Source organism: Lissotriton vulgaris, chromosome 6 (assembly GCF_964263255.1).
Source record: "Lissotriton vulgaris chromosome 6, aLisVul1.2, whole genome shotgun sequence".
Classification (NCBI taxonomy): domain Eukaryota; kingdom Metazoa; phylum Chordata; class Amphibia; order Caudata; family Salamandridae; genus Lissotriton; species Lissotriton vulgaris.
In genome coordinates, this window is record NC_141694.1 from 1,045,136,155 (window position 1) to 1,045,155,486 (window position 19,332).

Sequence of the window (19,332 nt, forward strand, 5' to 3'; positions counted from 1 at the left end):
AGTCAAAAATTTAAAGTGCTGAGACAAAAATACAATATGATCTGTTATATTTAAGTTACTGGTGTTATCTACATTATAAATGATAGTGTATATTACATCATATGATTTAATGAAATGTTTATATTGACATGGACCCATACCTCAGAGGTATTTGTTTTGTTTTGGTTTAGGAATATAAGTGGTATGCATAGGGTGTGAAAGTACCAGTGTGGATGTGTTATAGAGTGGTGTATGATCTGTTTTGTAAAAATTTGTAAAAAGTTTGTATCTATTTGTATATTTTGTATATATTCGTGATATGCACATGAAATTCTTCTTGAAAAATAAGAAAACCTTTGAAAAATTATTTGAATAAACTAGTAACAAATGTTACATTAGACTGCTATGTTCTATTCATAACAGATCTTTGGTTATTAGAATTTAAGTTAGTCCGGTACTGGCCTTTGTATTGTTAGTTCAGAGGGCAACCAGGCACAATATTAGGCGAGCGCATGTGGCGATAGCGGCTGTCTGGCGGTTGGGGGAACCAGCGGCACTCTTATTGGCCAACATGGACAGGGCGTTTGACTCCCTAACCTGGGTTTATCTCTTTGCTCTGTTGCGACGACTTACCTTTGGACCAGGCTTTCTCTCCTACCTTACGCTCCAGTACACAGATCTGACGCAGTCGGTTCGGGTGGCTGGGGCAGCATCCTCTACCTTTTCCATCGGGCGGGGCACGAGACAGGGCTGCCCCCATCCCCGTATTTATCCGCGTTAGCCATGGAGCCTTTAGCTGCATTGGTGCGCATAGATGCGCAGGTTCGGGGTTTGAATGGGCCCTGGGCCTGTCTGACAGGATTGCATTGTACGTGGACGATGTCCTCTTTTTCCTTACGGCCATAGATAGGACGGGGCTGCGGTTGTTGCGCATCATGCAGATCTTTGGGGAGACCTCGGGACTGTATATGAATCCCCGTAAATCGACGTTATGGCTTCTGGGGGAGCACGGGTATGGGCACGTGATCCCCTCAGTTCAGCGGACGGTGGGGGGACTGAAATACCTAGGGGTGTTCTTGTCAGATGTCCCTGCGATCTCCTGGGAGCGTAATTTGGCTCCCGTATGGTAACGGACCCGGGAGGATCTTAAGTCCTGGTCCCGTATGCCCCTATCACTGTATGGCAAATCGGCAATTTTCAAAATGGTGGCACACCCCCGGCTCCTCTATCAGCTGCAAAATCACCAAATCAGATCTCGCCCAGATGGTTCCGGCAGGTGAATGCAGCGCTAGGGCAGTTGTTATGGGAGAGGGGAAAGGTGATTGTGGCCCTATGTTATGTTATGTTATGTTAACAAGGCATTTATTGAGCGCACTATCACCGATTGGTTTCTTGGCGCTGAGATCAACAGTAACAATCGTGGATGTGGAATGGGGAGTTATTGGTATGCTTGTCTGTAAAGCCAGGTCTTCAAAGTTTTCCGAAATAAGAGGTCCTGGCAGGTCCGAATCTCGAGAGGGAAAGTGTTCCACAGACAAGGAGCCAATGTTGCAAACCTACGACCGCCGGAGCGCTTGAGTTTAAAAGGGGGCATCTGAAGGAGGCCGTGATGGGATGAGCGGAGGTTACGAGATGGTACGTACTTTGTAATAAGTTGGTCAATGAATTTGGGGCTTTTGCAGTGTAAGGATTTAAAAATCATGCATCCTATTTTAAAAGTACAACGTTGGCTCACTGGAAGCCAATGGAGATTCATGAGTAAGGGAGTGGCTGCGTGCCACCTAGGTTGATTCAAAATCAGTCTAGCGGCATAGTTCTGCACCATCTGGAGACGTTTTGACAAGTAAAGGGGGAGACCTAAATAAATGGAGTTTGCGTAGTCCAGATGGGACAGAACGGTGGCGATCACTACCTGGGTAACTGCCTCCAAGGTGAGAAGACGCCGAACCTTCCAGATTTTTTTTAATTGAAAAAGGCACTTAGAGACCACCTGGCCCACTTTTGCTTTTAGCGAAAGATCGCAGTCCACGGTGACCCCAAGCGTTTTTGCCGATGGTGAGGGGGTCGGGGCTTGACCCAAATCCGATGGCCAATAGTCGGGCCCCAGTGTTTGGCGCTATCTCCAGTGAGGACTAACTCGGTTTTTCCCTGGTTTAGTTTCAGCTGATTTTGGTCCATCCATGCTTTGATGTACCTCATGGTCGATTGAAAGTGCAAGATGGAGGTTTCAGAGTTATCAATCGTAAATAACAGCTGTAAATCTACATATGCACATGTTTCTTGTCCACCTACTGCGAGGGGCTGGCGTCCTCGGATGTCCTATCTTATTATCAAGCTTTGCATCGGTTGGTCCTTAACGAGTGGTGGCACGGTGATAGAAGAGACCCGGCATATGCTGTCGAGCGACAGCTCATGGGTCACCATTCACTACACATTCTCTACTCTGCGCCCCTGAGAGGCTCCCTACCGGCGGTCACGAGTGTGGTATTCTTGATTTGGAGACAGGCACTGCGACAAATGGGTAGGTGGAACACCTTGACTAGGGAGACCCCCCTCTGGAACAATGGGCGACTACCTCTAATGGCGGCCTTGCAGGGGTTTCGGGGATGGGACAATATAGGCATCTCAGCTCTGGAGGATGTCATGAGGGGCCTGACGCTCAAATCCTTCCAAGATCTTCAGGCCTAGTTCCATATGCCGCGGTCCCAGTTCTTTCGCTACCTTCAATTGCGGCATGCCCTGTCCGCCAGACTAGAGGGCTTAGAGTCCTTGCCGGAATTTAGCCAGTTGGAAGCAAAGGTTTTCATGGGAGACTTGCCAGACCGTAAGATGTCCCGTATATATCAATCCCTGGTTATACATTGCTACTCTACACTGCAGAAGCTTCGGGGGGACTGGGAGGAGGATGTGGGTTCATTGGAGGAGGAGGACTGGACGGCGGCCCTGGCTGCCCCGCGGGGTGCGGCTATAGCTTTGCGACTCTGCCTTGTCCAGCTCAAATACCTTCACAGGGTCTACTATACACAGGTCCGCTTGTGGAGGCCCGGGTTGATTGCCTCCCCAGAGTGTCTTCGCTGCGGGCGGGAGAAAGGCACATTTAACCATACGGTATGGCACTGTCTGGCTCTGGATCGTTTTTGGAGGGGGGTGTTTGACAATTAATTGGAAGTCCTGGGGTGGAGGCTCCCACGCACACCACAGTTGGCCTTTGCTCCACGTCATTGAGGGGATGGGTGGTAATATTTACAAGAGACACCTCATGCTGTTGGTTTCACATTGGCGAAGAGGGACATCGCCAGGGCATGGAAGGAGCCTAGGGCTCCGTCTGTGGCCGCATGGAAGAACGGGCTGGACTTCTGTATGGGGCTGGAACAGCCTATTTTTATTGCTAAGGGATGCCCATGCAAGCACTACAAAATATGGAGATGTTGGGCAAACTATAGGGGTTTGATGTTAGAACCGCCACCGGCGGAGGACACTCATTCACTGTGATAGGGTATGGATATGCTGCGGGAGGTGGGGGTGTAATGGCGGGGGGACTCCGGGAGATTTGTTTGCCTGGTTATGCATGTATGTGGGGGGCTGGGCTGAGCGGACCTTTTGCGATTGAGGGGTGTGGGGGCTGGGCAGAGTTGGGGTTTTCAATTTACTTGTTGCATATATTTGTTTGGGCAACACAGGAAAAAGTCAAAGTCATCATATCTGTGTGGGTTGATTGGGCAGATGTCTCTGGGATGCAGAGCTCTGCAATATATGTGCAACTTGACAAAATCTGTTAAAAAAAATATATATATATTCTTTGAGTATGTGCCACATAGATACATAAATACTTTTGTACCATAGCTTCCAGTGGAAACGTGTTGGTTCTGTCACTCGCAATCCAAACTGCTCTCCATTACCTGAAATACAGTCTAGAGGATGAGGGCTCACCCCCAAGAGTCACTCAAATAGACCAATGCATTGTCTTCGTAGAGGGAGGCCACATGCAAGGCAACCCCCATTTGTAATGTCCAAAGTCTCATTTACCATTTCAGCATTACTGCCATTGATTCCTCCAGCAGGACAAAGAGTAATAGGGAGAAAGGACAACCTTGACAAGTGCCCTTGCCCAAAGTGCATATATTATTATTTTATTATTATTATTAAGCTTTATTCGATTTTTTAGATATAAAATCATAAAAGCACATTACAGAATATAAACACCATTACATTTCATTCATATCACAGAAATTACATTATGGCATAAGATCTTTAAAAGAGGTCAAGTACTAAAATAAATAATATATCAGGTCAGGTCAGAGTCTGGGTGTTGATACCCCTCACCCCGGAGCTGTTTCGGCCCAACCCACAGTTACTCTCTTCCTTAATCTTGTGTAGGGGTGAAGTTATTCTCTGGGATAGAAGTCAGATAGTCCCCAGGTGTATATAGGTCCATCTCCTAACTGTGGTTTCCAAGTCTGTAGGTATGGGACAACATTACTATTTTTAAACTTTATCAGCACCAGATCGCCAGGTCTCTGTTTTCGAAGAGGGCCCAACCATCCCACCCTTCTAACACATTGTATTCTGCCATCGATGTCGGGGGGCAGGGGTCTATTCTTAGTTAACCAGTACAATGCCTTGTTACTTAACTCCTGTTGACTTTCAGATTTTCCATTGGTAAGCTCAGGCACGCCAGAAAGGACACACACAAACGGGGCTGCCTCCGGTGGTAGATGGATAAGATTTGATTTCCGTGGCATGTTCCTTGTATCCAGAAGTGGCCCTTTGGATGGTATAGTGACTTTGATCGGCTTCGTCTCGAGGGAGCTACTATGTGCTGTTATTAGATTGGCCTGCACTTTCTGGGTCAGTGGGGTTAACATGTCTGGGGCTGCCTGTCGGGATTGATTAATGTTACTTTGGGGAGTGGTTAAAGGCTTTACGGAATCGCATAGGGGCTGTAAATGACTTGGGCCTGCCATACTTTTTAGGATTAACGAGTTTGACTTGATCATTTCCTCTATTGCCACGATCCTATCCCCAAAATTGTTCATTCTTTCTATCAGAGGTTGTATCACAGAGTTGATCATAGTTTGTAGCTGGGTCAACAGGGATGGTGAAGGTGGGGATACGGACAGTTTTTGCTGCTTAGCTTGGCTAGCTGTATGATTAACCACGAGTTGTTTTCTTTTACCAGCAAGGTCCAGGAGGGGTATGTTGGGGTTCGTATTACCTATAGCAGGTGGACAGGGGGAAGTACCCAGGAGATTTCTGTGTGTTGGGGATAATGTTCTGAACTGGGGACTTGTGAAGACTGTAGAGCAGTAGGAAGCATTAATATGCTCTGATGTAGACTCAACAGCAACATACGTGGATTTGCATAGGCTGTTGAGTTCCTCCAGGAGTGATAGATTTTGTGATGCAGCGGCTGACTGTGGGGGGGTGGAATCACAGTAGGAACAGTCAGTGGACAGTCGTTTTCGCTCTGTTCTTACGGGTTGTTGGACAGTAGGTGGTGTTGTCTTGGATAGATATTGGATCATCGTCCCCTTAGCCGTGTCCCTTGTCACAGTAGGAATTTTTCGGGCCCCCTTAGAAGACATGGTATGAATTGCAATAGACCTACTGGGACTAGAAGTAACTCAACACACGTACTTTTATCTCTTTAGGCTGCACGGACAGGGGGGGTGGCCCGTCCCGTCCTCCTCTGGCCTATGATGGCCTTAGATGGTCCCGCCCTTGTCCCGGGCTTAGCCCGGCGCTGTCCCGCGCGCGTCCCGCGACGCGGAGGGAGCCTCGTCTTTTTTCTGCGCCTCCGGGCGCGTAGCAACCGGAAATGACCCTCACAGGCTGCTGGGAGCTGTAGTCTGCCGGCGGCCGTGCAGGTGGAGAGCAACGGCGGCGTGCAGCACTCACAGCATGTGGGCCCCAGCAGCAGCGACGGAGTGTGCCCGGTGAGTCCCTCCTGCTCCGAGACCCGTGACTCTGGTCCTGGACTGGACTGTGTCCCTCCGCTCCTCAGTGGGAGCCTCGTCCTTTTTCTGCGCCTCCGGGCGCGTAGCTACCGGAAATGCCCCTCACAGGCTGCTGGGAGCTGTAGTCTGCCGGCGGCCGTGCAGGTGGAGAGCAACGGCGGCGTGCAGCACTCACAGCATGTGGGCCCCAGCAGCAGCGACGGAGTGTGCCCGGTGAGTCCCTCCTGCTCCGAGACCCGTGACTCTGGTCCTGGACTGGACTGTGTCCCTCCGCTCCTCAGTGGGAGCCTCGTCCTTTTTCTGCGCCTCCGGGCGCGTAGCTACCGGAAATGCCCCTCACAGGCTGCTGGGAGCTGTAGTCTGCCGGCGGCCGTGCAGGTGGAGAGCAACGGCGGCGTGCAGCACTCACAGCATGTGGGCCCCAGCAGCAGCGACGGAGTGTGCCCGGTGAGTCCCTCCTGCTCCGAGACCCGTGACTCTGGTCCTGGACTGGACTGTGTGCATATGTTATTCATTACAGTAACCAGTTTTAATCGTGATATTGTTTGGGAATTGAGCAATTTAACCCAAACAGGCAGAGTTGGATCAAAATGATAAAACTTCAGGGCTCAGAACAAATTTACAGGTTACAGCATCAAAGGTTTTTCAATGTCCAAGAGTCCACAGCATACTCCCACTCAATATCCCACTGCCTTAGTTCCTATGCATGAGCAGGTCATCTAAGGTTAAACATTGTATTTCTGGGGGGTAAATCACATTTGTATAAGGTCATGAGTAACTTAGAGCACACTGGAGGACAAAACTGCAATAAATCTGTCTCAACGTTAACTAGAGAAAGGGGCATGCAAGATCCATAATCTTTATGATCATGACCTGATCATGACCCAGTGTGGGCATGACTACAACTGTGATTTCTCTCATCTACTAGGACTGGACACCAGCCTCCTTCACTTCCATATACATTTAAAAACATTTATCAGCTAACATCTCTGGTATACATTTAAAGACTGTATAGACAGTCCATCAACACCCTGAGTTTTCCCAGATTTAGTCTCCTTAACAGCTAATAATAACTCTTGATGGGTGATTGCCTCTTCCAGTAGTTCATACTGTGCCTCAGTTAGATGAGGAGTGTCAGACTTCTTTCAAACACATAGACAAATATTAATAGAACACAAAGGCCTACCAATTGAAGCAATGCAAAAAATAACAATAAAAACAAATAAAATCAGCCTGCACAGTTTATTCATATACATTGAAACATAATTAAAATTGGAACATAATTAAAATTGGGAACACAGACAATATGAAAGAAGAAACAGATTACATACAGAAAATCATAAAACACTTCCTATACTCAAAAAAGAGGAGGTACAAAACAAAGAGTTAATTCCGCAACAGTCAGAATTATCCTTGATAAGTGTATATTGTACTTCTCCCTTTGCTTCAACGCGTTTCGGCGGACACTTAAGATATAGCCGCCTTCATCAGGAATATATTAACTGTCTTCCCAAAATCTTCTGAAATTTAAACAGAATTTATTTTAAAACCCAGAAGATATTTGCATTGCTTCAATGGGTAGGCCTTTGTGTTCTATTAATATTTGTCTATGTGTTTGAAAGACTTGGTGTCTCTAAAATAAGGTGCCCAAAGGGAATCTTTTGTGACGGAAGTCAGTTTTGGTACCCTGTCCCTTTGGCTTTGGGGTCCCTCTCTCTTTTATTAGAGAATGTCAGACTTCACCAGGAGCCTGTTAATAGCACTCGTGCCAACCATTTCCTCTTGTACATACAGCTGTTCATATAATCCCTAAACACATCATTGATGCCATGTTGGGTACCAATATGAATACCCAAGTCCTCCACGCACATACTGTACTAGATTACTTACCTTCACTGTGTGATCTCTGGAGGTATAAACTCCAGAATGTTCTGCAAAGAAGATCAATCCCCCCAATGAAGGGGGGTCCTTGGAAGTCTAAATGTTAAGAACCACTGCCCTAGCAGATGGGAACACCAAATGGAAATCAATCTTGGCACCAACCTAGAAATAAAAGTCCAGCTCGAATGGAATGGGAATCTGAAACAGTGTCACAAACTTGATACTGTATTTTAGTAAGAATAGGGGATAACACAATAGGATCTGCAAGGGTTTCAATTCAATGGAAACTCATTGATAGGGCTATGAACTGGATCCCTTGTGAGATCATGCAGTAGTACACTAATAATAATGGTATATGGCCATCTGTAACCTCTGAAGAATTATGTTTTCTTTGTCCTGGTGAATGAAGAAAAATGCTGAAATATGTAAACATTCACACTGGGAAATGTGTCCATGAGTTTCTGGAACTGATCTCTGCTTCCTTATTAATATGTGAACTACTGCTGCATTGTTAGACAAAATTTGCATGTGGCAACCATGAATGCATTTATAAAAGTGATTTTAAATTGTGCAAACTTAGCTATAGAGCTATGAAAAATGGACTGGGAGAAGAGATCGAAACGTGAAAGGTGTTTGTGGGTGGGTGGTTGTGGGAGAGTTAACCGGTTGACAGGTCTACGTGCCCACCCCACCTCTCTTCTGAACACTGAAAAATAACTATATTTTAGAACAGCCTCTGATTTATTTATCAGATAGAGCATTATTTACACATAATATTTAATATCTTTCTAAGATTGTTTTCCAAAGAAGAGTTCAACAAATATTCCTTTCAAACAAATGTAAGAATGCGTTCCTAAGCATGTAAACATTCCACTTACCACTATTTTCACACTGAGAACATTGTATTAGTGCTTCAGACTTTCCTTTCTTGTTGCACTCTTTACCCTTCAGACAAATTCCACACAGGGCATTTGGGCTAACTTTCAGCTAAAAGAGTAGAAAAGGCAATAGCATTACGACTCTTTAGAGATATGTACTAAGTTCAAAACCTTGCAAGGACTTAAGGAAAAACTTTTAAAACGTCACAAAGCACTACTGAAATCTCTGTCCTAGACCTCAATCAAATGTTAATACATGACAGTAGATTGCTGCTGCTGAACTTCTACGATTTTTATGAGCAATTTGAGATATGAGTGTATAAAAGACAGCAACATTTTAGAAAATGCCAAAATGCTTCTTGTCCCAAAACTTAATATATGGCTTTTCACTCTACAAGTAGTACGGAGTTCAAACATTTCTGTTAATGATTTACTCGACATAAAGTAATCACATTTTATAATCATTGTTATTTTCCCAATCATAATCAGGGAATTTAGCAATTCGACAATTGCCAATGGCTTACATGCTTGTCCCTTATAAGATAAACAAAAAACAAAAAAAATTGCACCCTCTTTCCCAAGGAACAACATTTTCTAGTCCAAGGTAAAAAAAAAAAATTAAAAAGAACAGATTGCTCAGAAAGAAGCAATGAAAATAATTTTAGTAGTTACTTATGGTTGCTTTTTAACAGTCAGATGTCAATATCAATCCTTACTGACGTAAAGAAAAAAGACTATTAGCTTTTAATTACTGTAACCTAATAATATACTTACAACATACAAGTGTAACTACAAAAAACAAGCATTGAAAAAAAACAATAGGTAGCGCCTTGTGGACCTATTTGTTTTGCAAATGCCTTTTAACCAGGTTGTAAATCAACTGGGAGCGGGCGGGAAGGGGGTCAGCAACGTGGAGTAGGCGGGAGGGGGGTGAGCAACCTGGAGTGGGTGGAAGGGGGGTGAGCAACGTGGAGCGGGAGGGGGGTGAGCAACGTGGAGCGGGAGGGGTCAGCAACGTGGAGCGGGAGGGGTCAGCAACGTGGAGCGGGAGGGGTCTGCAACGTGGAGCGGGAGGGGGTCAGCAAACGGGGAGGGGTTCAGCAAACGGGGAGGGGGTCAGCAAACGGGGAGTGGGAGGGGGTCAGCAACAGGGAGCGGGAGGGGGTCAGCAACGGGGATCGGGAGGGGGTCAGCAACGGGGAGCGGGAGGGGGTCAGCAACGGGGAGCGGGAGGGGGTCAGCAACGTGGAGCGGGAGGGGGTCAGCAACGTGGAGCGGGAGGGGGTCAGCAACGTGGAGCGGGAGGGGTCAGCAACGTGGAGCGGGAGGGGGTCAGCAACATGGAGCGGGAGGGGGTCAGCAACATGGAGCGGGAGGGGGTCAGCAACGGGGAGAGAGCGAGATGGGAGGTCAGCAACGGGGAGAGAGCAGGTGGGAGGTCAGCAACGGGTAGAGAGCAGGAGAGAGGTCAGGAACAGGGAGCAAGCAGGAGGGGGTCAGCAACGGGGAACGGCCGGGAGGGGAGTTCAGCAACGAGGAGCGGGCAGGTGGGGGGTCAGCAACAAAGAGCGGGTGGGAGGGGGGTCAGCAACAAGTAGCAGGTGGGATGGGGGTCAGCAACAAGGAGCAGGAGGGAGTGGGGGTCAGCAACAAGGAGCGGGAGGGAGTGGGGGTCAGCAACAAGGAGCAGGCGGGAGGGGGGTCAGCAACAATGAGCGGGAAGGGGGTCAGCAACAAGGAGCAGGTGGGAGGGGGGTCAGCAACAAGGAGCGCGAGGGGGGTCAGCAACAAGGAGCGGGCGGGAGGGGGGTCAGCAACAAGGAGCAGGCGGGAGGGGGGTCAGCAACAAGGAGCAGGCGAAAGGGGGGTCAGCAACAAGGAGCAGGCAGGAGGGGGGTCAGCAACAAGGAGCAGGCAGGAGGGGGGATCACCAACAAGTAGCAGGCGGGAGGTCAGCAGTAGGGAGCCACAAGAGGGGGTTCAGCAACAGGGAGCGGGCGGGTTGGGGGTTCAACAACAGGGAGCTGGAGGGGGGTTCAGCAACAGCGGGTGGGCGGGAGGGGGGGTTCAGCAAAAGGAAGGGGGGTTAGCAACAGGGAGCGGCGGGAGGGGGGTCAGCAACAGAGAGCGGGCGGGAGGGGGATCAGCAACAAGGAGCGGCCGGGAGGGGGTTCAGCAACAGAGAGCGGGTGTGAGGGGGATCAGTAACAGGGAGCGGGTGTGAGGGGGATCAGCAACAGGGAGCGGGAGGGGGTCAGCAACAGGGAGCGGGAGGGGGTCAGCAACAGGGAGCGGGCGGGAGGGGGGTTCAGCAACAGGGAGCGGGCGGGAGGGGGGTTCAGCAACAGCGGGTGGGAGGGGGGGTTCAGCAACAGGGAGCGGGCGGGAGGGGGGGTTCAGCAACAGGGAGCGGGCGGGAGGGGGGGTTCAGCAAAAGGGAGGGGGGTTAGCAACAGGGAGCGGCGGGAGGGGGGTCAGCAACAGAGAGCGGGCGGGAGGGGGATCAGCAACAAGGAGCGGCCGGGAGGGGGTTCAGCAACAGAGAGCGGGTGTGAGGGGGATCAGCAACAGGGAGCGGGTGGGAGGGGGATCAGCAACAGGGAGTGGCCGGGAGGGGGTTCAGCAACAGAGAGCAGGTTTGAGGGGGATCAGCAACAGGGAGCGGGAGGGGGTCAGTAACAGGGAGCGGGCGGGAGGGGGGTTCAGCAACAGGGAGCGGGCGGGAGGGGGATTCAGCAACAGCGAGCGGGCATGAGGGGGGGTTCAGCAACAGCGGGAGGGAGGGGGGTTCAGCAAAAGGGAGCGGGAGGGGGGTTCAGCAAAAGGGAGCGGGAGGGGGGTCAGCAACAGGGAGCGGGAGGGAGGGGGGTCAGCAACAGGGAGCGGGCGGGAGGCAGATCACCAACAGCGGGAGGGAGGGGGGGTTCAGCAAAAGGGAGCGGGTGTGAGGGGGATCAGCAACAAGAAGTGGGTGTGAGGGGGATCAGCAACAGGGAGTGGGCGGGAGGGGGTCAGTAACAGGGAGCGGGCGGGAGGGGGTCAGCAACAGGGAGCGGGCGGGAGGGGGTCAGCAACAGGGAGCAGGCAGGAGGGGGTCAATAACAGGGAGCAGGCAGGAGGGGGGTCAGCAACAGGGAGCGGGCAGGAGGGGGGTCAGCAACAGGGAGCGGGCAGGAGGGGGGTCAGCAACAGGGAGCGGGCTGGAGGGGGTCAGCAACAGAAGCGGGTGGGAGGGGGTCAACAAAAAGGAGCTCACAGGAGGGGGGTGAGCAACAGCAAGCGGGCAGGGGGGTCAGCAACCGGGATGGGTCAGCAACAGGGAGCGTGTGGGAGGGGGGTCAGCAACAGGGAGTGGGTGTTATGGGGATCAGCAACAGGGACCGGGTGGGAGGGGGATCAGTAATAGGGAGTGGGCAGGAGGGGGGTCAGTAACAGGGAGTTGGCTGGAGGGGGGGTTCAGCAACAGGGAGCGGGCGGGAGGGGGGGTTCAGCAAAAGGGAGGGGGGTTAGCAACAGGGAGCGGCGGGAGGGGGGTCAGCAACAGGGAGCGGGAGGGGGGGTTCAGCAAAAGGGAGGGGGGTTAGCAACGGAGCGGCGGGAGGGGGGTCAGCAACAGAGAGCGGGCGGGAGGGGGATCAGCAACAAGGAGCGGCCGGGAGGGGGTTCAGCAACAGAGAGCGGGTGTGAGGGGGATCAGCAACAGGGAGCGGGTGGGAGGGGGATCAGCAACAGGGAGTGGCCGGGAGGGGGTTCAGCAACAGAGAGCAGGTTTGAGGGGGATCAGCAACAGGGAGCGGGAGGGGGTCAGTAACAGGGAGCGGGCGGGAGGGGGGTTCAGCAACAGGGAGCGGGCGGGAGGGGGATTCAGCAACAGCGAGCGGGCATGAGGGGGGGTTCAGCAACAGCGGGAGGGAGGGGGGTTCAGCAAAAGGGAGCGGGAGGGGGGTTCAGCAAAAGGGAGCGGGAGGGGGGTCAGCAACAGGGAGCGGGAGGGAGGGGGGTCAGCAACAGGGAGCGGGCGGGAGGCAGATCACCAACAGCGGGAGGGAGGGGGGGTTCAGCAAAAGGGAGCGGGTGTGAGGGGGATCAGCAACAAGAAGTGGGTGTGAGGGGGATCAGCAACAGGGAGTGGGCGGGAGGGGGTCAGTAACAGGGAGCGGGCGGGAGGGGGTCAGCAACAGGGAGCGGGCGGGAGGGGGTCAGCAACAGGGAGCAGGCAGGAGGGGGTCAATAACAGGGAGCAGGCAGGAGGGGGGTCAGCAACAGGGAGCGGGCAGGAGGGGGGTCAGCAACAGGGAGCGGGCAGGAGGGGGGTCAGCAACAGGGAGCGGGCTGGAGGGGGGTCAGCAACAGAAGCGGGTGGGAGGGGGTCAACAAAAAGGAGCTCACAGGAGGGGGGTGAGCAACAGCAAGCGGGCAGGGGGGTCAGCAACCGGGATGGGTCAGCAACAGGGAGCGTGTGGGAGGGGGGTCAGCAACAGGGAGTGGGTGTTATGGGGATCAGCAACAGGGACCGGGTGGGAGGGGGATCAGTAATAGGGAGTGGGCAGGAGGGGGGTCAGTAACAGGGAGTGGGCTGGAGGGTGTCAGCAACAGGCAGGAGGGGGGTCAGCAATAGGGAGCGGGCGGGAGGGAAGTCAGCAACAGGGGGCGGGCGGGAGGGGGTCAGCAACAAGGAGCGGGCGGTAGGGGGTTCAGCAACAGGGAGCTGGGGGAGGGGGTCAGCAAAAGAAAGCGGTGGGAGGGGGTCAGCAACAGGGAGCGGATGGGAGGGGGTTAGCAACAGGGAGCAGGTGGGAGGGGGATCAGCAACAGGGAGCGGGCGGGAGGGGGCTCAGCAACAGGGAGTGGGCGGGAGGGGGGTCAGCAACAGGGAATGGGTGGGAGGGGGGTCAGCAACAGGGAATGGGTGGGAGGGGGGGTCAGCAACATGGAGTGGGCGGGAGGGTGTCGGCAACGGGGAGCAGGAGGAGGCGGTTCAGCAACGGGGAGCGGGTGGGGGGGTAGTAACGGGGAGTGGAGAAAGTAAATATTTTCTAATTAGGAGGGTCATCAAGGAACAGTCCCTTCTTCCCACAAGTGTGATAAGAAAAGAGTGGATTATGAGTCAATTCAGCAATATATTCTTTCTAGCCCAAATTCCCCCAAAATATTACTCATCCATTGGCAAGGCTGCTACAGGGGTTGCAGGAATCTAGGAAATTTGGAAATAGTAAGAGAAATGTAAAAGCGGACTAACGGTTCTAAAGAAATAAGAATAGTTGATAAGGAACTCACACAACGTGAAGTAGAAATCTAAAGTATGATTGTCTCTGGGTGAGTGGGGTCCAAACCACAATCACCTCAGCTGAAATGTTGGACTTTAGTTAGGTGCATGGGCTTCTCAGTATACTCTATTTCACAACCTTTGAGGCATGCCAGTGTTGTGTACAGCTAATCACCAGGAATGACTAAAGCATGTGAATCTATTAAATATCCAAAGCTAAAAAACTCTTGTTGCAGTGAAGTAAATGGCTTTTTGCAGCAAGAATGTCTCGATAGTTCACATGCTATGTATAGAGTAAGAGATGAATACTAATAATTTAGGAGAAAGGCTCCTTTGGGGCTAGCCAGTGGGGACCGCTCTGCTCTGTTGGTGTTTCTTCCGGCCACAGCATTGGATACCCGCTCCTCCTGAGGGGAGGCGGAGGAGCCTGCTGCCAGCTGAGCCTGTTGAGCATTGCCTGACGCAGAAGCGGAACATGTCATGGCCTAGTTCTCCCCACCTGATGCGGGGTCCCGGGACTAACCCCAGAGTTCTGGTTGTCCCCTCTTGCCTCCGCATAGTTTCTGCCCTGAGTAATGTGGTGTGAGCTGGGTGTGGTGGCTTCCGGAGGAGCATTGCACTGCAGCGTGATTATCTATAGTCTCCGCATCGTTTCAGACCGGAGCAATGAGGTGAGAGCTGGATGCGGGGGCGCCCGGATGAGTGATGCACTGAAGCGTGATTGACTGCTGCTCTGGCTTGCCTGCAGGGACCACCTGCTCTTCCTGCTCTGCCTACCGGTTGCCATGCGAGCCTGGTCTATGTTATTAATCTCCATGTGCTTGCTGGGTGCGGTGTGGTGTTCCCGAGCACCATTGTGATCATTGATGGATAGCCATTTTGTTAAGCCTTGTTACTGTTGGTGGGCATCCATTTTGTCCTCTGGTCATAGGTATCGTAGAGGGTCGCCCCCCCCCCCCCCCCCCAACGGTCTCTACGATCGGTCGGTCACTGAAAGAGAAATGGGCCTGCTCCTCCCTCTGCATTGGGTGGCCATCTTGGAGTGGGCATGTTGCCATTTTCCCACAGGACTGGTTCAAGAGCTTCCCTGTTAATCAGCATCCATGCTCTTCGGATAAGACATGCTTGTCGGCCAATTGGATAATTTCATCCTAACCTCACCATCACATTGATGGTTTGCTCCGGAGTACTGGAACTACAAAGGGAGGCTTCGAACGTGATGCTGCACGGTACCCCCACATTACCGAGATGACTTTACCTAAACAGATTCCTTAAATGGCGATACTCTGCTATTCCCAAAACGGCGCCGGTACACATCTCTCTCCATGATGGCTAACCTCGAGGCCGTATAATTAAGCCGGAGCAAGTCATTAACCAGACCAACCACGCCCTCCCTGGCACTCAGACTGCCTCAGCCTGGGCATAATCACTGAACATTATTTAATGTTGATTTTACCAATCTGGTTATAACTGCAGATAATTATCTTATTTAACTCAGTAGCTTTTGTGAACCTAAAATGGTTCTAAGTGAATCCTCCGAACCACATCTAATCGCCGCTGGAGTTTTCCTGTCCTGAACTATTACCAGACTACTAAATCGCCATGTCTCCGTTCAACCCTCAGCCCCTCTGCTCTGGTGACAGACAATTCAGAATTCTATTTCACCATTGACTACCTACTAGGCCCTCTAATGTTATTTATATTCTATTGTTGCCTGTAACTTTAACTACTATCTAGCCTGCGAATGCTTTTGTAATCTGACCTACTAGGCCCTCTAATGTTATTTATATTTTTTCTATGCCTTTACTACCATATGTGGCTGTGAATACTTTTGTAACTTACTGCCCTATACTCACACATATTGCTCCCTTTCTTAATATACTCCAGCCCCTCTTCCTGCTTTACCACTGCCCCCTCTCTCCTCCCCTAGCACCGAACCCCCCCTCTCCTTCCACTGAGCCCCCTCCTTTTATAAGGCCCATAACGATTGTTAAATTTTTGTCCGTCTCCTAACAAACTCACCGACCTGTCCTCTCTCTCTCCCCTCTAGCACTGACCCCCTCCCTTCCTGCGCCCACTGTCACTACGAACTCCTGCCCCATCCCCTACCCGACTCTCCCACCTGTCACCCCTCTAGCACCGACCTCGCTCTCGTCCTCCTACCCCCTAACTACCTGCATTAAATTGCTCTCTTTCAACTCTTTGCATCACATCACTGACCCAACATGCCCCCTCAACCACGCTCACATGCCTCATGACTCTACTCTCTCCATACATGGCCCCAACTCATGGTCCATTCTCTACCCCCCAATCTTTCAAAAAACTCAAAGAAAATTTTTAAACACAAACTTCTCATCCGAAACCCTGAATCACTTATTGTTGATAACTACATCAGCCTCACTTCCCCCATTAAAACCAACTACATCTTCTATTCCAAACGCCCCTCCAAATGGAAAAGCATCTTCCGACAATATCTCCCAGTCACTAACTCAATTAAAATTCCCTATGGCTTTAAACTATCCACCACTCCCTCCCCAACTTTTCCAGGCAAAATTGCTATCTCCATTTTCAAATCGGGTAACATCCTCATACAAGCCGCTGAATCCCACCTCATCATCTTTGAACACCACTTCAGCACCTTGACCTTCCAACTATACAAATCCTCTCCTAACCTTCCGTCTTCCCAACCACACAACAAACTTCCGTTCTCTCCCTTACATCCAACCCCATTCTTCCCCTCCCCTGTCATCCCTACAGACAATACCATCCCCCAATCAACATCATTCTCCCCCTTCCCTGACATCTCTACAGCTAATGCCATCCCCCAATCATCGACATCCAAATATTCGCTCCCCCAACGACCCTCCCTCTTCCTAACATCCCTACTACACACCCCCTCTCCCAATCACACACGCACCTTAACGACCTTTCCCCTCCAACCCATAATACTTCTATTTCTCTCCCCTATCCTTCCTACTTTCTCCCCAACCTGAATCCCTACCTCTCCACCCTGAATCCCCTTTCGTGCCCCCTACAGCCCCATCATCTTCCTCTGAGAAACCATTATCTCACTCCCAGAATTACACACCACCCACTAACTCTGATGCTGTCTTTCTCCATACTTTTCACGCCCTTCTAACATCTCATACCTCATCCTCTGAGGTCTCGAATCTCCTGTCCCCATCATGCATCCCCTCACGCCCAACAGCCTTAGCATTCCTCTTACTCCCCCCACTGGCCTCTCACTCCCTCCACATAACAGACCTCCTTCCACAGTAAACACAGATCACTCTATCCCCCTCACTCTCCCAAACAATGTCCCCCCTCACTCTAATAAACCAGACTCTACGCAATATAGAACACAATCTCTCCACATTGACGAGAGATCTCACTCGACTTAGTGATTTTAATTCCCACTGCTCCAGAACCCTCCTCAACCGGACAAATTATCCCTATGCCGGCCGAAAAAACCCCACTCACTACAATTTTTGGAGAACTACTCCTCTCCGCTGCCGTATGCATAGACCCTTTCCGCTCCTCTTGCCAGCTCTCCCCGTCCGACCTTACTGACTTATGCAACTCTTACCATCCTAGTTCATCAATCAATAATCCTCCACTTCCCTACTCTAACCTCCCCGTTATTCTGGGGACTAATAGAATCCCCTTATCTCCCGTCTCCCCCAGACCCCCTCCTCAACTCACCACCATCTACACCTGCCCACCCCCCAAAAGCAAGCCCAACCCACTCGCCTGCATGCTTGTGAACTGTCTATCTGCTGTCCAACATGCCACTGAAATTTCTGAAACTATCCTTAGCGAATCCATTGACATTGCGTTCCTTACGGAAACCTGGCTCAATGACCACTCTACGAGTATACTCGACATACTCCTCCCCCCCCAGGATATTCTATCCTTAGAAAAGACAGACCCAACAGAATGGGTGGTGGTTTAGCCATAATCTTCAAAAACGAACTTCAGCTCTCCCTTGTTAACAATTCCGACCACTCTACCTTCGAATACCTTGAAGCTGAACTAAAAATACAAGGTTCTCACCCAATTCATCTACATACTATCTACCACCCTCCTGGAAATCCTCATCCCTTTGTTGATGATTTATCCGCCAATCTGACACAATCCTCAATATCCAACTCTAAAAATCTCTTCCTTGGAGATCTCAACCTCCATTGGAACGGTACTGATGATCCCACAACCACCCTCCTCACCAATCTTCTTGAGATTAATGACCTCGAACAACTGTCAGTTCCCAACCCACACTAAAGGAACAATCCTGGACGCTATTATTACCAATAAGGATCTGGCCTTCCTGTCCAATATCGTCCCCATCGAATAGTCCGACCACCACCTCATACTGTTCTCACCATTGCTACCACAGCACCTCCCCCAACTAAAATCATTAAACCTAGGAAATGTACCAGAAATCTAAAACTTATCCCCCCTGCTGAACTCGAGTCTTAACTTCATGCTCAACTTCTTCTCCTCATCCCTCCCTCACAAAACGCAAATGAGCTTACTGAACACTTTAATAAAGCGGTCACCGATGCCTTAGACCAAATGGCCCGCCTAAACTCAAAAAATCTAAGAAACATCCCTTCCAAATCATGGTTTAACTCCGAGCTCAACAAAAAAAGGCTCACACTCAGACTAATCGAAAGAACATGAAGACAGCATCACTCTCCCTCACATCTTGGACTAGCTCGACATACAAGAAACACATTTTTAACGAAAAGGCGTCCTTCTTCAGTACACAACTCGATTGGGCCAAAAATAGATACAGAGAACTGTTCAACATCGTTCGTAACCAAACATCCTCCGCACCTCCATTTGTGTTGGCCTCGACTGCTAGATGTGGAGAAATTGCTCACTTCTTCTCGGAAAAAATTGCAAAGATAAAGCAATCCTTCCTTTCCAACTCTGATCCCAACCACCTCCCAACACTCTCCTGACATCATCTCAAAAACTTATACCGCATTCCACACACCCCCTGACCCCACTTCAAACTTGCCTATTACTTCACCTCACCCTAACTACTCCTCACACACACACACTTTGAAACCTCCCCATAACCACTCTCTACACTTTCCCACAACCACACCTCTTGAAACCAATCTCCCTAACTCACAAGTAAAAAACAACGCCTCCTGGCATAATTTCCACCCTGTAACTGAGCACGAAGTTTTTAAGATCATTGCTAAACTAAAACCGTCCTCCCATACTAAACCTCCCCTACCTTCTAACCTTGTCCAAGACCTAAAGCACATCATTTACCCAACTTGGACCTCTTTCATCATCACCTCCCTTACCACAGGTTGTGTCCCTTTTTACCTTCAACTTGGACAAATCCCTCCCATTC

The 19,332-nt window shown here is 50.6% G+C and overlaps 1 protein-coding gene across 2 annotated transcripts in view; it reads right to left on the minus strand.

The window, feature by feature from the left end:
• PHF10 (PHD finger protein 10) overlaps positions 1-19,332 on the minus strand; it is a 678,055-nt gene that overhangs the window by 66,437 nt on the left and 592,286 nt on the right. For both annotated transcript variants that reach the window (XM_086927105.1, XM_086927104.1), the window contains exon 9: positions 8,696-8,804. In XM_086927105.1, the coding sequence (XP_086783231.1) occupies positions 8,696-8,804 (109 nt within the window). The remainder of the gene's footprint in view (positions 1-8,695; positions 8,805-19,332) is intronic.